At 30.3% G+C, this 16,158-nt stretch overlaps 2 protein-coding genes across 4 annotated transcripts; one reads left to right on the plus strand and one right to left on the minus strand.

Moving 5' to 3' along the window:
• The first annotated feature begins 671 nt into the window (after positions 1–671).
• On the plus strand, positions 672–2,143 carry LOC107478966 (uncharacterized). Its single transcript, XM_016099122.1, has 2 exons — positions 672–968; positions 1,025–2,143. The coding sequence occupies exons 1-2, from the start codon at positions 672–674 to the stop codon at positions 2,141–2,143; spliced, it is 1,416 nt and encodes a 471-aa protein (XP_015954608.1).
• An 8,130-nt stretch (positions 2,144–10,273) lies between these two features.
• Positions 10,274–14,370, minus strand: LOC107478836 (uncharacterized). 3 transcript variants are annotated; one of them, XM_016098973.3, is made up of 7 exons: positions 14,056–14,366; positions 13,839–13,957; positions 13,671–13,753; positions 12,900–13,021; positions 12,143–12,310; positions 11,598–11,691; positions 10,274–10,923 (listed from the first exon to the last, which is right to left on the minus strand). In XM_016098973.3, the coding sequence occupies exons 1-7, from the start codon at positions 14,072–14,074 to the stop codon at positions 10,722–10,724; spliced, it is 807 nt and encodes a 268-aa protein (XP_015954459.1). In that variant the 5' UTR covers positions 14,075–14,366; the 3' UTR covers positions 10,274–10,721. The 3 variants fall into 3 exon arrangements, 2 of the variants coding, with proteins under 2 accessions (XP_015954459.1, XP_015954460.1); XR_002372200.2 differs by having other exon boundaries at positions 10,868–10,923; positions 12,148–12,310; positions 14,056–14,370; XM_016098974.3 differs by having other exon boundaries at positions 10,907–11,038; positions 14,056–14,370.
• Positions 14,371–16,158: the final 1,788 nt, after the last annotated feature.

Raw genomic sequence — 16,158 nt, forward strand, 5'->3', positions numbered from 1 at the left:
TTTCTGGTGATAAAAGTCATCGTTGCTTTCAAGCTTCATGGTTTAAATTGTTCCCATCTTGGTTAGAATATTCTATAGAAGATGATGCTATATATTGTTTTCTGTGCTTTCTTTTTGCTAAGGAACCTTCAATCAATACGGGTTCAAATGCTTTTATTGAGAATGGTTTCAGGAATTGGAAGAAAGTAAATAGTGAAAAAGAATGTGCTCTTTTGAATCACATTGGCAAAGGTCCTAACTCATTCCATCATAAGGCGCTGAAATCATGTGATGATTTGATGAAACAATCACAACATATCGACAGACTTCTTCATAAGCAAACATCATAAGAGATTGAAAAGAATTGAATTCGACTAGGAGCATCTATAGATTGCATTAGATGGTTGACATTTCAAGGTTGTGCATACAGAGGACATGATGAAAGACAAAGTTCAAGCAACAGAGGTAACTTTTTGGAAATGTTGAAATTTTTGGGATCTTACAATGAAAGAGTGAAAAAGAATGTTTTGGAAAATGCTCCAAAAAATGCTAAATATATTTCAAATGATGTCCAAAAAGAAATTCTACATATTCTTGCTATTAAGGTGAGAAATTGAATTAGAGAAGAGATTGGAGATGCTAAATTTTGTATTATTGTTGATGAAACTAGAGATGAATCTAAAAAGGAGCAAATGGCCATTATTTTGAGATTTGTTACTCTAGATAGTTTTGTTAAAGAGAGATTCTTTGATCTTGTGCATGTCACTGATACTTGTGCAACAACTTTAAAGAAAGAATTGATTTCTGTCCTTTCTCATTATAATCTCCAAGTTGAAAATATTAGGGGTCAAGGGTATGATGGTGCTAGCAACATGCGGGGTGAGTGGAATGGTTTGCAAGCTTTGTTTCTTAAAGATTCTCTACAAGCATACTATGTACATTGTTTTGCTCATAGGTTACAATTAGCATTGGTGGCAGCTTCAAGAGAGGTACTTCAAATTCATGAATTTTTTACTCAATTAAACTCTATTGTCACTATTGTTAGTGCTTCTCAAAAGGACATGATCAATTACAAGAAGCTCAAGCAATTGAAAATGCAAACTTGGTTGCTCAAAATGAATTAGAAACAGGCAAATGTGCGAATCAAATAAGCACTTTACAAAGAGTTGGGGATACTCGATGGAGCTCTCATTTTAATTCTATTTGCAGTTTGGTAAAAATGTTTACTGCTACCAATATTGTTCTCAATAATATCATTGAAGACGGGACAACTTATGCACAAAGAGGTGAGGCTTATGGTGTTAGTAAAATATTATTGTCATTTGAATTTGTTTTCACTTTGCACTTGATGAAAGAGATTATGAAAATCACTAATGTTCTTTGCCAAGCACTGCAACAACAATCTCAAGATATTCTTAATGCAATGCATATTGTTTCTACATCAAAGTTACTTCTTCAACAATTAAGGGATGGTGGATGGTGCAATTTTCTTGCAAATGTTAAAGATTTTTGTGAAAAGCATGAAATTGAAGTCCCTAATATGAGTGCACAATATGTTTTTGGAAGAGGTCGATCTCGTCAACCAAGTGTAACAGTTGAGCATCATTATCGAATAGATGTATTCTTGGCAACAATTGACTCTCAAATACAAGAGTTGAATAGTAGATTTAATGAGCAAACAATAGAGCTTTTGACTTTGAGTTGTGCTTTGGATCCTAAGGACAATTTCAAATCATTTAATATTGAAGAAATTAGCAAGTTAGCAGAGAAGTTTTATCCCCTTGACTTTCCTTCTAATGAGCTAAATATTTTGAAATCTCAGTTGCAACATTATCAGCATGATATACCAAATCATTTGAAAGGCATTGGTACACTTTCTGAATTGTGCAACAAGTTGCAAGAAACGGAAAAATCAAGAATTTATCACATGATTGATAGATTAATACGTCTTGTTTTGACTCTACCAGTGTCTACAGCAACAACAGAAAGAGCTTTTTCAGCAATGAAAATTGTTAAGACAAGACTCCGAAGTAAGATGGCTGATGAATTTCTTGCAGACAATTTGGTCATCTATATAGAGAAAGAATTAGCAGCTATTTTCGACACAAATTCAATTATAGATGATTTTGAAAATAGAAAAAAACGTCGAATAGCCTTTTCATGATATAAAACTGTAATTGGTAATTTTTATATATTATTGTCTTACTTTGATTGAGATTATATATTTTTTTAATTTTATCAATAGAAATAGTAATATAAAATATTTCTAGTAAATTATTAAATACCGCCCCCCTAAATAGTTAGCCTAGCTCCACCCCTGAAATATATCAAGTCAGTTTTTAAAATATTTTTGGTCAAACAATTTAACTTTTAACAAATTTTAGTCACTAAATTAGCCTCTAATTTTATATTTTTTTAGATATATCTTCTAAATTTTGGTAAAAAAATTTGTAAACTAATCATTGACGTCTTTTAATAAAAATATAGTAGTTTTTAACAAATTTTAAAATTTTCATACCAATATTTTTATATAGATGAATAATTTAATCTAAAAGCTAATTTATCTAACGAAATAAAATTTAAAAACTTATTTGATAAATAAAATTTATTAGGAATTAAAATATCTACTAAAAAATTTTGAAGGATTGATTTGGAGTATTAAAAAAAAGTAATGGATAGTGCCAGCTGGCAGCATGTAGTTTGTACATATACACGAATCTCAGTTTGACCCCTTGGATATGAGACAGGGGGTTTTTCGTTCTAGACTAGGTGCACTACCCTTCTTGTATTGTTGTATGTGAATCTTGGTCTGTCAGATAGTACGAGTAAAAATTATGTGACGAATAAAGTTATAAAGTATAAAGTTATGGAGATCAGAGCAGAAAAACTCTATAGTCATTATTACTTATATTATAAAAACTTGACTGAAAACTTTTAAATTACAAAGAAAATCTAATTGAAAATCGAGGGAACGAATCTATAAGAATTTCAAGAGTAATTAACCAATAAACAAAGATAACATGTCAGACTTTTGCTAATAAAATTTAAGATCAATTTAACAAAAATTGTGATTATTGTTAGAAGGGTTTAACAAGGTGATAACCAAGACGTCCTTGTTATAGAAAAAGCTGAACTCTAATATACATGCATTGAATAATTCAAATAAGGACCATATCTTTCGAAAGATTCTGCAGTGTTTGTGTTGTCAATTCCCATGAGCTACGAGCCATATAGTGTTACAAAATTTTCTGAGTCCCCATGGCAATTCTTCTTCTAATGGTAAGAGGGTGACAAGTGAAGAATCTCCCTCCTTGTACCAAGAAAAAACAAATCTCTGACGATATGACATAACAGATTTATGGATAGATCGAATACGATAGTGGCGTTGTCTTTTTATTTTTTATTTTTATTGTTTTTTGCTGGGGATCTTATCAATCACGGATATGGAAATACAACTACTTGGCCTTTGTGATGATAATAATATGTATATTGATCGTGTGCTAAATTTTGGACAAAGAATTTGTAAGAGATCCAAATAGATCCAAGTGGAAGGTACACGGGATCGTAAATGTGATTCATATTACATTTTATATGGGTCGACATGCTTTTAAGAAGGGCATTTTGCTATATTATGAAATCACTTTTTTTCTTAAAAAAAAATTAAAAAAAAACACATAAATAATTATATCTCTAATAAAATTTAATATATCTAATCGAACTTTACAAATATAAAATTGATGGTTAAAGTATTAGTATGCAAACTTTGACACTAAAACATACTATAGGTTATAATATTAATATTACTCTTTTATTTGGTATAGGTTTTTTTTTTGTAAAAGAAAATATTTCATTTATAAAGTACTCATACCAACTTATAGATAACAGAGAAACTTTTGATTTAAATCTAAAAAAAATATTCTTTATATTGACTAAAAATTGAAAGCGAATCCAATATTTAATTACAAAGAATTTTAACATATAAAAACTGAGTCTCTTTAGTTTCTAAATTTACACAAAATATTACAATATTTTAAAACATCTCTTTATATTGGTACTAAATTACTAATATATCACAGCAAGTTACAAATTTAGAGATTTAAAAGATTCAAGAATCGGTTTTTTGGTTGGTTAAATTTTGTTGAAGCTAAGTTGGTTCTTTGACTTAGTCTTAAAAAAATATATCTACAAGATCCTCTAAAAGTAAGTCAAAGAATTAGCTAATTAACTTCAACCTCAACAAAATCTAACTGACTAATTAAGAAACTAACTCTTAAATTTCTTAAATCTCCAAGTTGATATAATTTACTGTGATATATCAGTATATTCTGTACTTTTTTTTTTTTTTGACTAAATCTGAATCATTTCTAAATTTAAAAATATTTTTATGAATAAAAGACAAATTTCAATATTTTCTTTCAGATCCGATAAGCAAAAGCATAATTTTGTTGTGATTACGTTTAGATTAATTAAATAATAAAATAATAAAATTTAAATCTAATTCCAGTTAAACAAAATAAGTTAAATTATTTAACATAATAATAAAATTATTATATATTTCTAACATCCTCTTTTAAATTTGACGTCATCTTGTAAAGGTTAAGATTGTATCTTGACAAAAATAGAAATGGTCTAAAATATTATTGAAGATGAAATAAAATACAGTAGTATCAACCAAGTCACTTAAAGAATTTACGTCATAGATGATCAGAAAATAAGAAATCTTCAACAAGACAATTTATAAAGTTGTGCTCAAGTAAAATAATGATAGAACTGATAGAGATTATTAGAAGGACACTAAAGTTTCTCCACTAAAACCATTAAAATCAATAGATTCATTGATAGTAGGGTCAAAACTCTTGCCAAACATATCTCCATGCTTGGAATAGCAACCATTGGAAGAGACTGCGATTTTTCAATTTTTCATAAAAGGCCTCATATATGGTGTTAATTTTGGCGTTTGCCATTAAGAAACATATTTTTATGATTGTGTTTGTATTGTTAATTGAATTTGTGTATAGTTTTGTTAATGTAATATACTTTTTTTAGTTCACCAAAGCTTTTTTTTTCACTAATATAAATAAACGTATATATGTATCCTTTTGATTTCACAATTTGAATCGAGTTAAAACATATTTATAATAAGTTTTATGTTTATTTTCTTTTAAGTTTTTTTAAAGAGTAAGAGATTAGTTTAATATCCTTACCACTAAGATAAATTCTTGGCAATTTTCACTATAATCAAGTTATTAATCTCACCACGATTAGTGAGCCAAACAATATGCTGCGTCAAAAATACTAATACCTAAATCAAAACCTTACCAAACAAAATAACTTAAATTTAAAATAATAACAACTTTATTATATATCTCAAATTTATTATATATTTCTAACACCTCTTCACAAAGTTATGAGTTGGACAAATATAATTATTTCGAACATTACCTAAAACTAAATTACTTTAGATTTGAATGTGAGGTCTAATATAAATTCTTTTTGTAAAGGAACCAAAAACTAGATACAATTTTTTTGGGGAATTGCAATAATTTAAACCGTCGCAAAACGACATATCAGCAGTTTTATAACTGTTGCAGTTTAAGGCGTGATCATTTGATTTTGCGATATTTTTACGAATCGTTGATATAATCGCTGCAAAATTAATATATACTGTTAGTTAATTTAACTGCAGTTTAAAACCATTGCTATATCACCAACCTTGAATTCGACAATATTTATTTGTCGTCATGAACTGCTGCTATTTAAGGTTCGTTATTTTTTTCAAATTTATTTGGTAACAATTAGAAACCACTGCTATCTGATAACGCAGATAAATTTATTTTTGGCCGTTTTGTAACTGTCACTATTTTTCTAGTTAAACTGCCGCAAAAATATTGTATTTTGTACTGCAAATCGACGTTTTTTTTTTAATTCAAATGTACTAGGTAATATTTTTGTTTTTTTTTTTGGGATTTTTCATAATATTACTCATCTTAATTATTTTGTCTCTAAAAAAATAAATTGATGGCGAAACGGCATTAAAAAAACCAAGAAGTAAATTCATATATTTATATAAATATCAATAAAGTGTATCAATTACTAAGGGTTGTATTGTCAACTTTAAAAAAGTGTATATTTAAAAAAAAATATCTAATCCTAAGATCTGTTTTTCATGCTGTTCCTCCAAGGAATTCATCTATGCAGCGATGTCTTGTGATAGCTTTCCACCTTGTCTTTGAATTAGACATCTCAGAGCACTTTTCATTGCCTGTATCTTTATCTTTTCGGCTGCTACTTCATCCTTCACTGTCTGCCTGGCCTTTTTATCTTCTCGACTGTTACTTCATCCTTTACTGTCTTTCTTTTAATTTCTCGACCGTCAATTCTGCTTATAGTTCAAACAGCACTCTTTGGATTTCCTCTCTTGTAGTTTAATCATATACTATCACAATATTACACGTTATTAGCCATTACAGTTTACTATTTTTCACCAACTAATTAATTCAATAATTAATTGCATAACAATATACAAAATAAACAGAAAAAAAAAGTAGTTGACACTATCTACTAACTAAAGGTGAATTGATGAGCCGGTAAATTCACTAATTTAAACTTGATGATTCGTTAATAACATGGTAAATTCACTAAATTCGTTAAAGGTTGATGAATCTAATGTCAAACTATATATAGCATGTAAATTGATTCTCAATGTGTAAAATCTCATTAATAAAGAACATAAACAACAGCAATACATTTAGCAAGTTGAGTTAAAAGAATAAATATGTGCAGAGAAGAATTAAAGATCAAACACAAGTCTGATTATGTTTTTGCTCCTCCAGTAAATGATTTGTCATCTTCAAACTAAAATCTAAAGTGATTAATGCAGAAGTTGTTATTGTAACCTTATACTATGGATTTTTTTTTTACTTTTTTGGGTACAGTGGGCTCTCTTCTTTAGACTTCTTTCTAAACATTAAATGGTATAAGAATTTATCAAAAGTTTTTCTTCTAATTTCTTTCGTGTTCGCAGTTCTCTTTCCAGGTCTCTTTCAAACTCTCGTTGTCACTCTAGTTCCTACTCGAGTTGTTCCAGTCGCTCATGGTGTCATGTACCAATCTCATAAGTTCTACCAAATTTTGGTTTACCATGTCTTCATGTAGGTGTATTTTTGGGTTTATCCTTCTAGATTGGGGATTTTGCGAAGTCCCCTCCTCATTAGAACCGTCTACTCTATCTTGTCGTAAGGGCATTACTATTGCACGATTGTCGTTGTGATGTTCTGTCTCGAATTCGGATGTCGTATGTCTATCTTTAGGACGATCATCCGTCATGATTGCATATAGACTTCTAGATTTTCGACAACTGCGCCAATGTTTCGAGGGTTGCCGAAAACTAGGTTGCTTTGGGTCTGAACGTAAGGTCTAAACTCCTTTTGGGGCAATGTCCGATGTCTAGTAGTATTAAGGTGCCGCCGTCCAATTTTTTCGTGAGGAGGTAGGAGTGGTACTTGCAAGGGACTCCGATACTTAAGTTAGTAAGGATTTTAGAAAATTGGGTTCGAAGTATATCTGAGGGTGTTAGGGTATTTATAACTGAAGATGTAGAATCAATAACCACCTTTTGGGTAGTACCACATTTAGTAGTGGGTTGGTTACTCCTTTTTAGTAGAGAATTTGTTGAGATCCCCTTCTAGATGAATAGAAAGGATTGTAGGAGTTAGTTACTAATTCAGGCAAGTAAGGCTGATGTTAGCGTCAGCAAGCCCGATCTCCACAAGGTCGGGTAGGTGAAGCTCTTGCATGCAGGCACGGACCTAGGCACAACAGTGAGGGGGCACTTGTCCCCACTGTGTTTTCAATTTTTTTTTTAAATAGTTATACATATAATGTGACCCTACTTTAAATTTTAAATGATCCCACTACAAATAAATTAAATTCAATTAGTCAAAGTTTTAAATTCACTTTTTTATTTTTCTATCATTTTGACTATTATTTAACCTAATTAAATTTAGTTCTTGTGTTGTTACTCTTTTATTCCATTAAACCCTCCTCTTATTTTTATATTTTCAATCTTTTTTTTATTTCTTATCTAGTGGTCATCCTCTTTTCATTAAAAGGTAAATTTCAAATTCTCCATTTTTTTATATAGCTCTCCATGACTCTACATATGTATTTTCCAATTTCATTGTTTCTCTTTTTAATATTTTCAATTGCAAATTTTAATTCAAATAATTATAGTTTAGATATTTATCTAATGTTTTATTCTCTTCATGATTTTATATATTTTATTTTATTCTCAATGTATTCATCCTTATTACTTGTTATTTTTACTTTTATTCTATTATATTTATATGTACCTATGTTGCATATAAAATTTTAAAATGAATTGATTAATTTTATATAAATATACTTTTCATATACAGATTTAATTTTTTAGTATTTATATATAATTCTAGTTTCAAATTATAAATATTAGTTTACTATTAGACACTAATGTGCTAAATGATCCTGTCTTTTATTGTTAAATATGTATAAAAAAATTAGTTAGGATAATAAATTATCTATAATTTAATTAAAATGTTTTAAGTTCAAGTTTTAGAAAATTTTTTTTATATATATATAATGAATAATATTTTAAGAATGAAAGTGTTCATTAACTCTTTTTGATTTTTATAACTTTATATAATTAATAATGTATAACAAAATTTATCTTAGTATATATATTTTTGTTCCCACTTATAAAATTTTTTGGATCCGTCAATGCTTATATGTTAATTAGACTTTACTTATTTTGAGTTTAATTTTCCTTTGAGCCAGGTATCAACAATAATTATAAAAGATAAATGTTCATTGAAACTGTATGTTTCAAGTGGTTTCTAAATTCTAATAATGTGATTTTAATTTTTATTCAAGCTAATGGCTTAGATCTTCTGTATGTACATCATGATTTCATTTTCTTTGACTATGTTATATTCTCGTCAATGTTTTAAACCGAGGTTAATTGTAATTACAACCACAATATTAAAATTACCCATCACTATAAAAACTACATTAGGTTTTAATTATTGCAACTTAAAGCAACGTCGATTCACATAATTTGATAGTAGTACATGCACATCTGTGTTGGGACAAGGCAATACGTATTAAGGTTGTAAACTTGCAACGAATCATAATAACTGCAATAGGCCCAAACTAAATTTGCAAACACCAAAAAATAAATAAAATATATTCACAAAACAATAACCGTAATCTACCGTGCAAAAAATAAAATATCTGCATGTACACATACCTGATTAAACTTTTAATTTTATCAGTTCAGTAATCGGTTTAGTTTTCAAAATATTAATTGCAACTATAATTTAAAACTTAAAACTCTAATTGTTGTAACTTTATTTTCTTTCAAACTTCTATTTTCCATTAATATGAGCCTAACTAAATTTTGGTTCATATACCTAATTTTTTTCTTATTTAAGCTGAAAGTTTATTACTTTACATACTCAAATTACATCCCTATCTTTGTGTTGGTCCCATTGCAACTTTAATAAGGACTTGTTGATAGTGTGCAGGCATGTGTGATTTTGTTGAATATAGAAGAAACCAAATTTGAGTGCAGTTTTTTAACCCTAAATACTTGGGAGACTTGAATATAAGGCAACCTATTAAGGTCCCTTTTTACCTCATCAATTGTATTTCTCAATGCATACATATTACCGTGAGAACTTTATCTCATTAAGTACAATTGAATTTCAACCTAAATTTGAATTGAACTTCAGTAAAAATTTATCACGCTTCTATATTGGAGTTGTAGATTCTTAAATTTTATATAACTATAATGAAAGCCAGTAAACTTAATCAGATTACCTTACATGATTGTGCAATTGAATTTTAAAAAAAATTCTGGATTTTGTTAACTAGAGCTCTGGACAAGTGTCTTAAGAATACTACTTAAAATGCTTAATAGAAAAAGTGTTTAACAAAAAAGAAAGGGTAAGTAGCTATTTAGAGCGTCAGTTGATTGTCTTCCTAGTTCTTTCTCATGTATTCTTGTCACATTTCACTTTTCACTCTTATCCTTTTCACAACATATAATTTCCTCAAATTTTAATTAACTTCTCTCAGTTCTTTTTTCCTTTTTCAAAATAAAGTGAGCAAGTCATAGCACAAAACCAACGCATCCTATCACAAACTAATATCTCACTTATACTCTATTGTATTTCTAAAACTATTTATTAGATTTTATGTAAATTTTGAATTTTTCCATCCAAGAAATTCCATGATAGAGAGGCAAGTCCTTATTCATCAACATGTCATTTTGTTTGCTTACATTAAACAGGATGAGTACTCTCAAATGAAACTTTTTACATAAGAGCAAAATAATATCTGCCAATATTATTAGCTCTTATTTTCTTTCATCAACACACAAGATGTACAAGATTCTACACAAACAAGTTGTAGAATATTAAAGATCATAGTCAGGCTTGGGCATGGATCTGTAGAGGTGAAAATTTGTCATAGTTTCATATTGGATTCAATTGATCTAAACACATCTATCACAATGACATCCATAGTTATTGAAATCTAAACCCAACTGACAAATTCCGAGTGGAAGTCAGAGAATTGATCAAATCAGTGCCTGACCTATGGTTGAACAAGTGATCCAATCTGAGTGTAATGACTATGATTATACAATTAGGAAAACTTATGTCATGCAATAAGGGAAAGTTCATATGCTAGGCAGAGGACAAAACCTAGCTGGTAGTACAATTGTCCTGCTGTAATATTTCCTTTATGAAATTCACAACAAGAGAGGCTAACTCATCTTGATGATTTGTGTATCCGTGATCAGCACCTTCAACAATATATAACTTGTGGTTTGGTATGATCTTTGCAAACTCATGTGCATCTTCCACAGGGATAATTTCATCAGAGGTACCGTGAATTGTAAGCACCCTGTCATGTATGAATGTGATTTTGTTTGAAATTAACATGCACATCTATGGATCATGGTAATTGCACCATTTATATCAAGATTTGTGCCATGAACCATCTCTCCTAAAAGCTTAAGCTGTTAGGAAAAATCATAGAGGCAGATGAATGGTTATATATCTAACATTTCCGTCATGCAATAGCCTCTTTATGGGTTTCAAGCATAAACAATATTTAATTCTGTCTTTATTTAGATAAATGGGGGAAATAAGGATTGGACAAGTTCCAATACCATATCATAAACCATCTTTCTAAAAACGTAAGCTGTTAGGTAGGTAGAGACACATGGATAGTTCTATATCTAACAATTTGTTGTGTGCATACTTTCACTCTATTTATCAAATAATGTATATTCCCCAAATTTAATACCATATATAAATATGCATACTAAAATGGTTTGCCTTACTATTAGGGGTAAGTCAGACTCAAACATTAATACATGTGTGTATTTTGTGCTATTCTTATAGTTAACTTCAAATACACCAGATTTGTCACAGGCCTTCATAAAATAAAATTTCTTAAGAAATTGGAGTTAATGGCTATGAAAGAAAGAGAGATCAGGCTTTCTGCTGCTTCTGTCTTAGAAATTATCTTAAATGACACACTCTGCAGAAAATATCAAAGATATGATCGCTGACCTGCATTCTTTGTCAATCCGAAGGCATGCTTCATGCATGTTTGTACTGATGCGCTCCATCAAGCTTTCCTCAGTTACACGGAACTCAACACTTGCTGAAATAATATATGTACCAAATTGATCATATATAACTAGTGTCTGTGTGACAGAGACAGACTAAAAGAATGGCATGCATATGCCTGTTTGAAATCTACCAATTGTTCTAACTTTTTAACTCCCAAGTTTCAAGAATTGAACATGATTACTAATTGCTGAGGATTGTTGGCTGGATTTTTCTTTCCCTTTTTCATTCTCAAGGGCCTGTTTGTTATGACTTATCATATATTTAAATAATGAAATGTGGTGAAGTAAGTACAATTTTGGCAAGAACTTCGTGTTTATGGCACAGAAATATCCAATTCAACACAGAGAAAGCTAAAGAAACCACTGTTTTTGGTTGCTAAATTCATATTGTTCGAGAAAACTGCAACCCAACTACAACTGCAATTTTAAACTTTGGCCGCACTAAGATGCATTAAAAAATATGCAAGAGTAATGACAGGTTACCTGACCTTTTCTTCTTGACATCAATGAAGCTGTCCTTCTTAATTCTTTCCAAATAATCTTTTCCAAGGCGTTCTTCAATGCCGTTCTTCAGATTGTAGCGTCCAGAGAGGTTAATAACTGTTTTAATGCCATGATATTTTGATGCATAGAGAAGCACCACGTCACCTCCTGCGCATCAAGATACAGAAACAGTTGCTAATAGTTCAATACCTATAAGAAATCTGAGAATAATCATTGCTGATAAAGTGAGAAACTACACTAATAATTTAGGTTTCACCTACTGCAAATGAAGAATAAATTACCAACCAAATGGTTTCTAATTTTTTCTTTTTCCTTTTCGTCAACCCCACCTATTCCTATCAAACACTTGGTTTAACAAATGTAAGAGAGATTCAATAGAATGTATGCTTGAATAACACCAGTTAAAAACAATGTTAAAATGTGAGACACCAAATTCAATTTCAGTAGGATTTTGCCATGTAAACAAGAGAAAAAGGTTGAAATTCTCTCATTTCAAGACAAAGTTACACATCACTCAAAGCTCTATCTTTGACATCCAAAGCATGTTGACGTGAAATTATTTTGGACAAGGTTAATTCTCTTATCACATCTCATCAATTAAATGAAACATGATCATCAACTTATTATATGAATCAACACATACATACGTATATCCAAAATCATATATCTAAACCTATCTTGGTTAACATTATCTTCTGTTAGAAACAATCACAAATAATAAGAACAAGTGGCATACCTTTACTGTGCCCAATAATTGCACTGATTACACGGTTTGATTCACGGAAATGTTGAATTACATCATGTAAATCATCAACCTCAGCCCCATAATTACCAAACTGAAACGAACCTTCACTTTCTCTAGAAAGGCAATGCAACAAATGAAGTTAAGACACAACAAAGAGTGGACCAAAGCCAATGATCAAAGACTGAATGAAAAAATATACCTCCCAATTTACACCAAACATGTTAGTTTCATATTTTGGGAACTCTAAGGTGGAAAAAAAATTGCAAAATCCAGTTACTAAGGAAATCATTATCTAAAACCGTGTTGAAATTTTAGGGAAGTTGGGTTATTGAAGATGGTCCAAGTGTAGTTCAAGTATATTATAACAACTGGTTCCAGAAAAAGGATTTTCAACATTATTTGAGTTTATTAATTAGAACAAATATTGGTTATGCCAACATGTTTGACAAATAAACAAACACAACATCTGCAACAAAAGCAATCATACAATCATTTCCATCCTTCAGTCACCAATTAGTTATTCAAAACATATGCTCGTAGTACACAGCAGAATCATCCTATAGCTATAACTAATGCTTGTGAAATGCCACCATACACAAAATCACTCTGAAAAAAAAAAAGAAAAATCCTTCCAAATGAACAGCCAGCATAAAGAAGATTTCACCCCAATAATTTTCTAATTTTCTCTCTTAGTTTTAGGGTTTATGCATAATATTGATACTATAATACAATGTCACCATCAAGATTCACTATAAATATTACCCATTTCCAGAAAAGTCAAAGCGGAAACAAGAGATTCTGGCATTTTCCAATGCCACAGCAAGGTTCAATATCAGACTACTATCCTGAAACCGAAATAAAATTAAATGAAAACAAGTCTTTTTGTCGAATACTAGCGCATTAAAATTAAAATTCGAAAATAAAACAAACTTTGCAGCATCGAAAACCGTGACACAAGATTATAATGTTGGTAGTTCCACATTCGTGTAATATGCCAACAAGCTTTTGACCATGCTTGTTGGGAATTATGACTCTCTGCTTATCAGAACCTGATGGATTAATTGATTGAGATTAATTCAGTTTACCAAATCTGAGAGTAACAAAATATAATGACATAAAGCGGTCTCAATTAAATTAATAAACTTACATGGGTTCTGTGAAGCCATCTTCGCTCTTTGAAAGAAGAAGAAAAGCGTTTCCGAGACACGTGCAAATGTACTTGGCGCGCTGAGAAATGCTGTTAGACGCTACAGCCTACAGAGGTGTTGCAGAGGCGTTCGGTGAAGGCTTGTTTGCGGCTTTGCGCTGAGCTAACGGGCTGATAGTTGTGTTGTGCGAGCTTTCCAACAATTGGTCGTGTGTGGGCTGTTAGGTGGGTGCATGCAAAAATCATTAGTTGGATAATATATTGTGCATATAAAGGTCCATGAATTACTTTAGTGTTTTAAAAGCTAATCCTTGCCAATCAACTTTAGTACACACCGCATTCTGCTCCCTTCCTATCTCAAAAATTTAGGATTCAATTCCTACTTACTGTATCCGAGAAAAAAATTGATAAATATACGAGGAGTGTGTAAATATGTGTATTTATATTTAGAATTGGAAATTATTCAATACATTTGAGATATTTAAGATTGGGTTGTCCAATTCACCTAATCAGAAAAAAAAAAACTAATCCTTAGCATTGACCCTTTGAAGATGACAGAATTGCAGCAGTCTCGGAGGCAGGAGTTTGAAGTGGAAGCTTGAAACATGTTGTATTGTGGGTTAGGCAGGGCCTAGCCCATGACATTGACAAAAAAAAAAAAGTTAATCCATAAAGTAATTTAATATTTTCAAAATCAAAAAATCTTAATTAATACTATAATAGTAGTTTTGTCTTTTTAAATTAATGTCAAATGACATTTTAGTCTTTTTAATTCTTTTTAAATTAATTTTTAAATGTTATTTTCCTCTTTTATAAATTAATTATAGGAGTATTTTAGTCTTTTAAAAAATTAAAATTTACAATTTTTTTTGTCTCTTAAATAAATTCTACAAAAATAAATTCTTATTTAAAATAATACTGTTTAAATGATATTTGGTACGCTATTTTTTTTAATCAACTAAATACATGAATATTACAAAATTCACACAAAAATCTTATTTAAATAATTTTGTAGTTTTTATTTTTTTCAAATTAATTATGGTATATAATCTTAGAATATTTTTCTGAAATAAATAAAAAACATTATTTTCAAAAAGAAATTATTTGAACTTTCAATACAAAGATACGTTTTTTTTTTAATTTTAGCCAAGTTCGTCGTATCCCTGGCGAAAATAGAGTTTGCCTCACTCCCGGTAAACTTCATATAAATTATGAAGTTCGCTACATTTTTCGTGAATTTCACTTCGAGTTCTCATAAATAACTATTTGACTCAAATGAGATAAGCTTCAATGTGGTCCCTGAAGTTGTACTCGAGTCTCATAGTAGTTTCTGAACTTAAAAGTTACCCATATTCATCCTTGAAGTTGCACTCCGGAACTCAGACTTGTCCTTTCAGCACATTCTGTCAATCTGGCGCTACCGGAAAGCTGAGTTGGTATTCTTCGTGACACGTGGGCATTACAAAAACGACGTCGTATTGGCTGTGGCGCCAAAATAACATGAAACGATGTCGTTTCACGCTGAAAACCTCCCTCCCTCAACGTTATACTAACGTATTATCTCCCCCCTCTCAAAACACAACACAAACTGAGGTTTCTTCTTCTCCGATACACTCACCAATGGCTTCTGTGCGATTGCATTAACTGCACCGATTTCAGTCAAAAACTTAGGCTCTGGAGCATCGCTTTTGTCATCTCCCTCATACGCAGAGTTGTGAAGGTTGGTTTCTCTAAAACAGGTAAACAAAAAATGAAAGAAAATATGTGGTTTCTCTATTTTTTTTATATTATTAATTTAATATTCACAAAAGTTCAGTCTATTTTTTTCGATTGTAATCTGTGGGTATGACACCTCTGTTTTGTACTCTGTGCTAAGGTTTGATCAGAACTAGTTTTTTTAATGGTTTGGCCAACAAAATTTTAGACTGGGAGTGTTTCTTGTGTTTTGTTGATATGGAAACTTGTTCTTTATGTGTTAGGGTTTACTGCAGTTAATTGTTGAATTTCCAAATTGTTAATGTGTTTCAGGAAAATGACTCTGATCAATGAATTTTTTTAAAATTGCAGATGGGTAATCCGTTGATTACCATCATATTTCACCAT

This window comes from Arachis duranensis, chromosome 3 (genome assembly GCF_000817695.3).
Source record: "Arachis duranensis cultivar V14167 chromosome 3, aradu.V14167.gnm2.J7QH, whole genome shotgun sequence".
Taxonomy (NCBI): Eukaryota; Viridiplantae; Streptophyta; class Magnoliopsida; order Fabales; family Fabaceae; genus Arachis; species Arachis duranensis.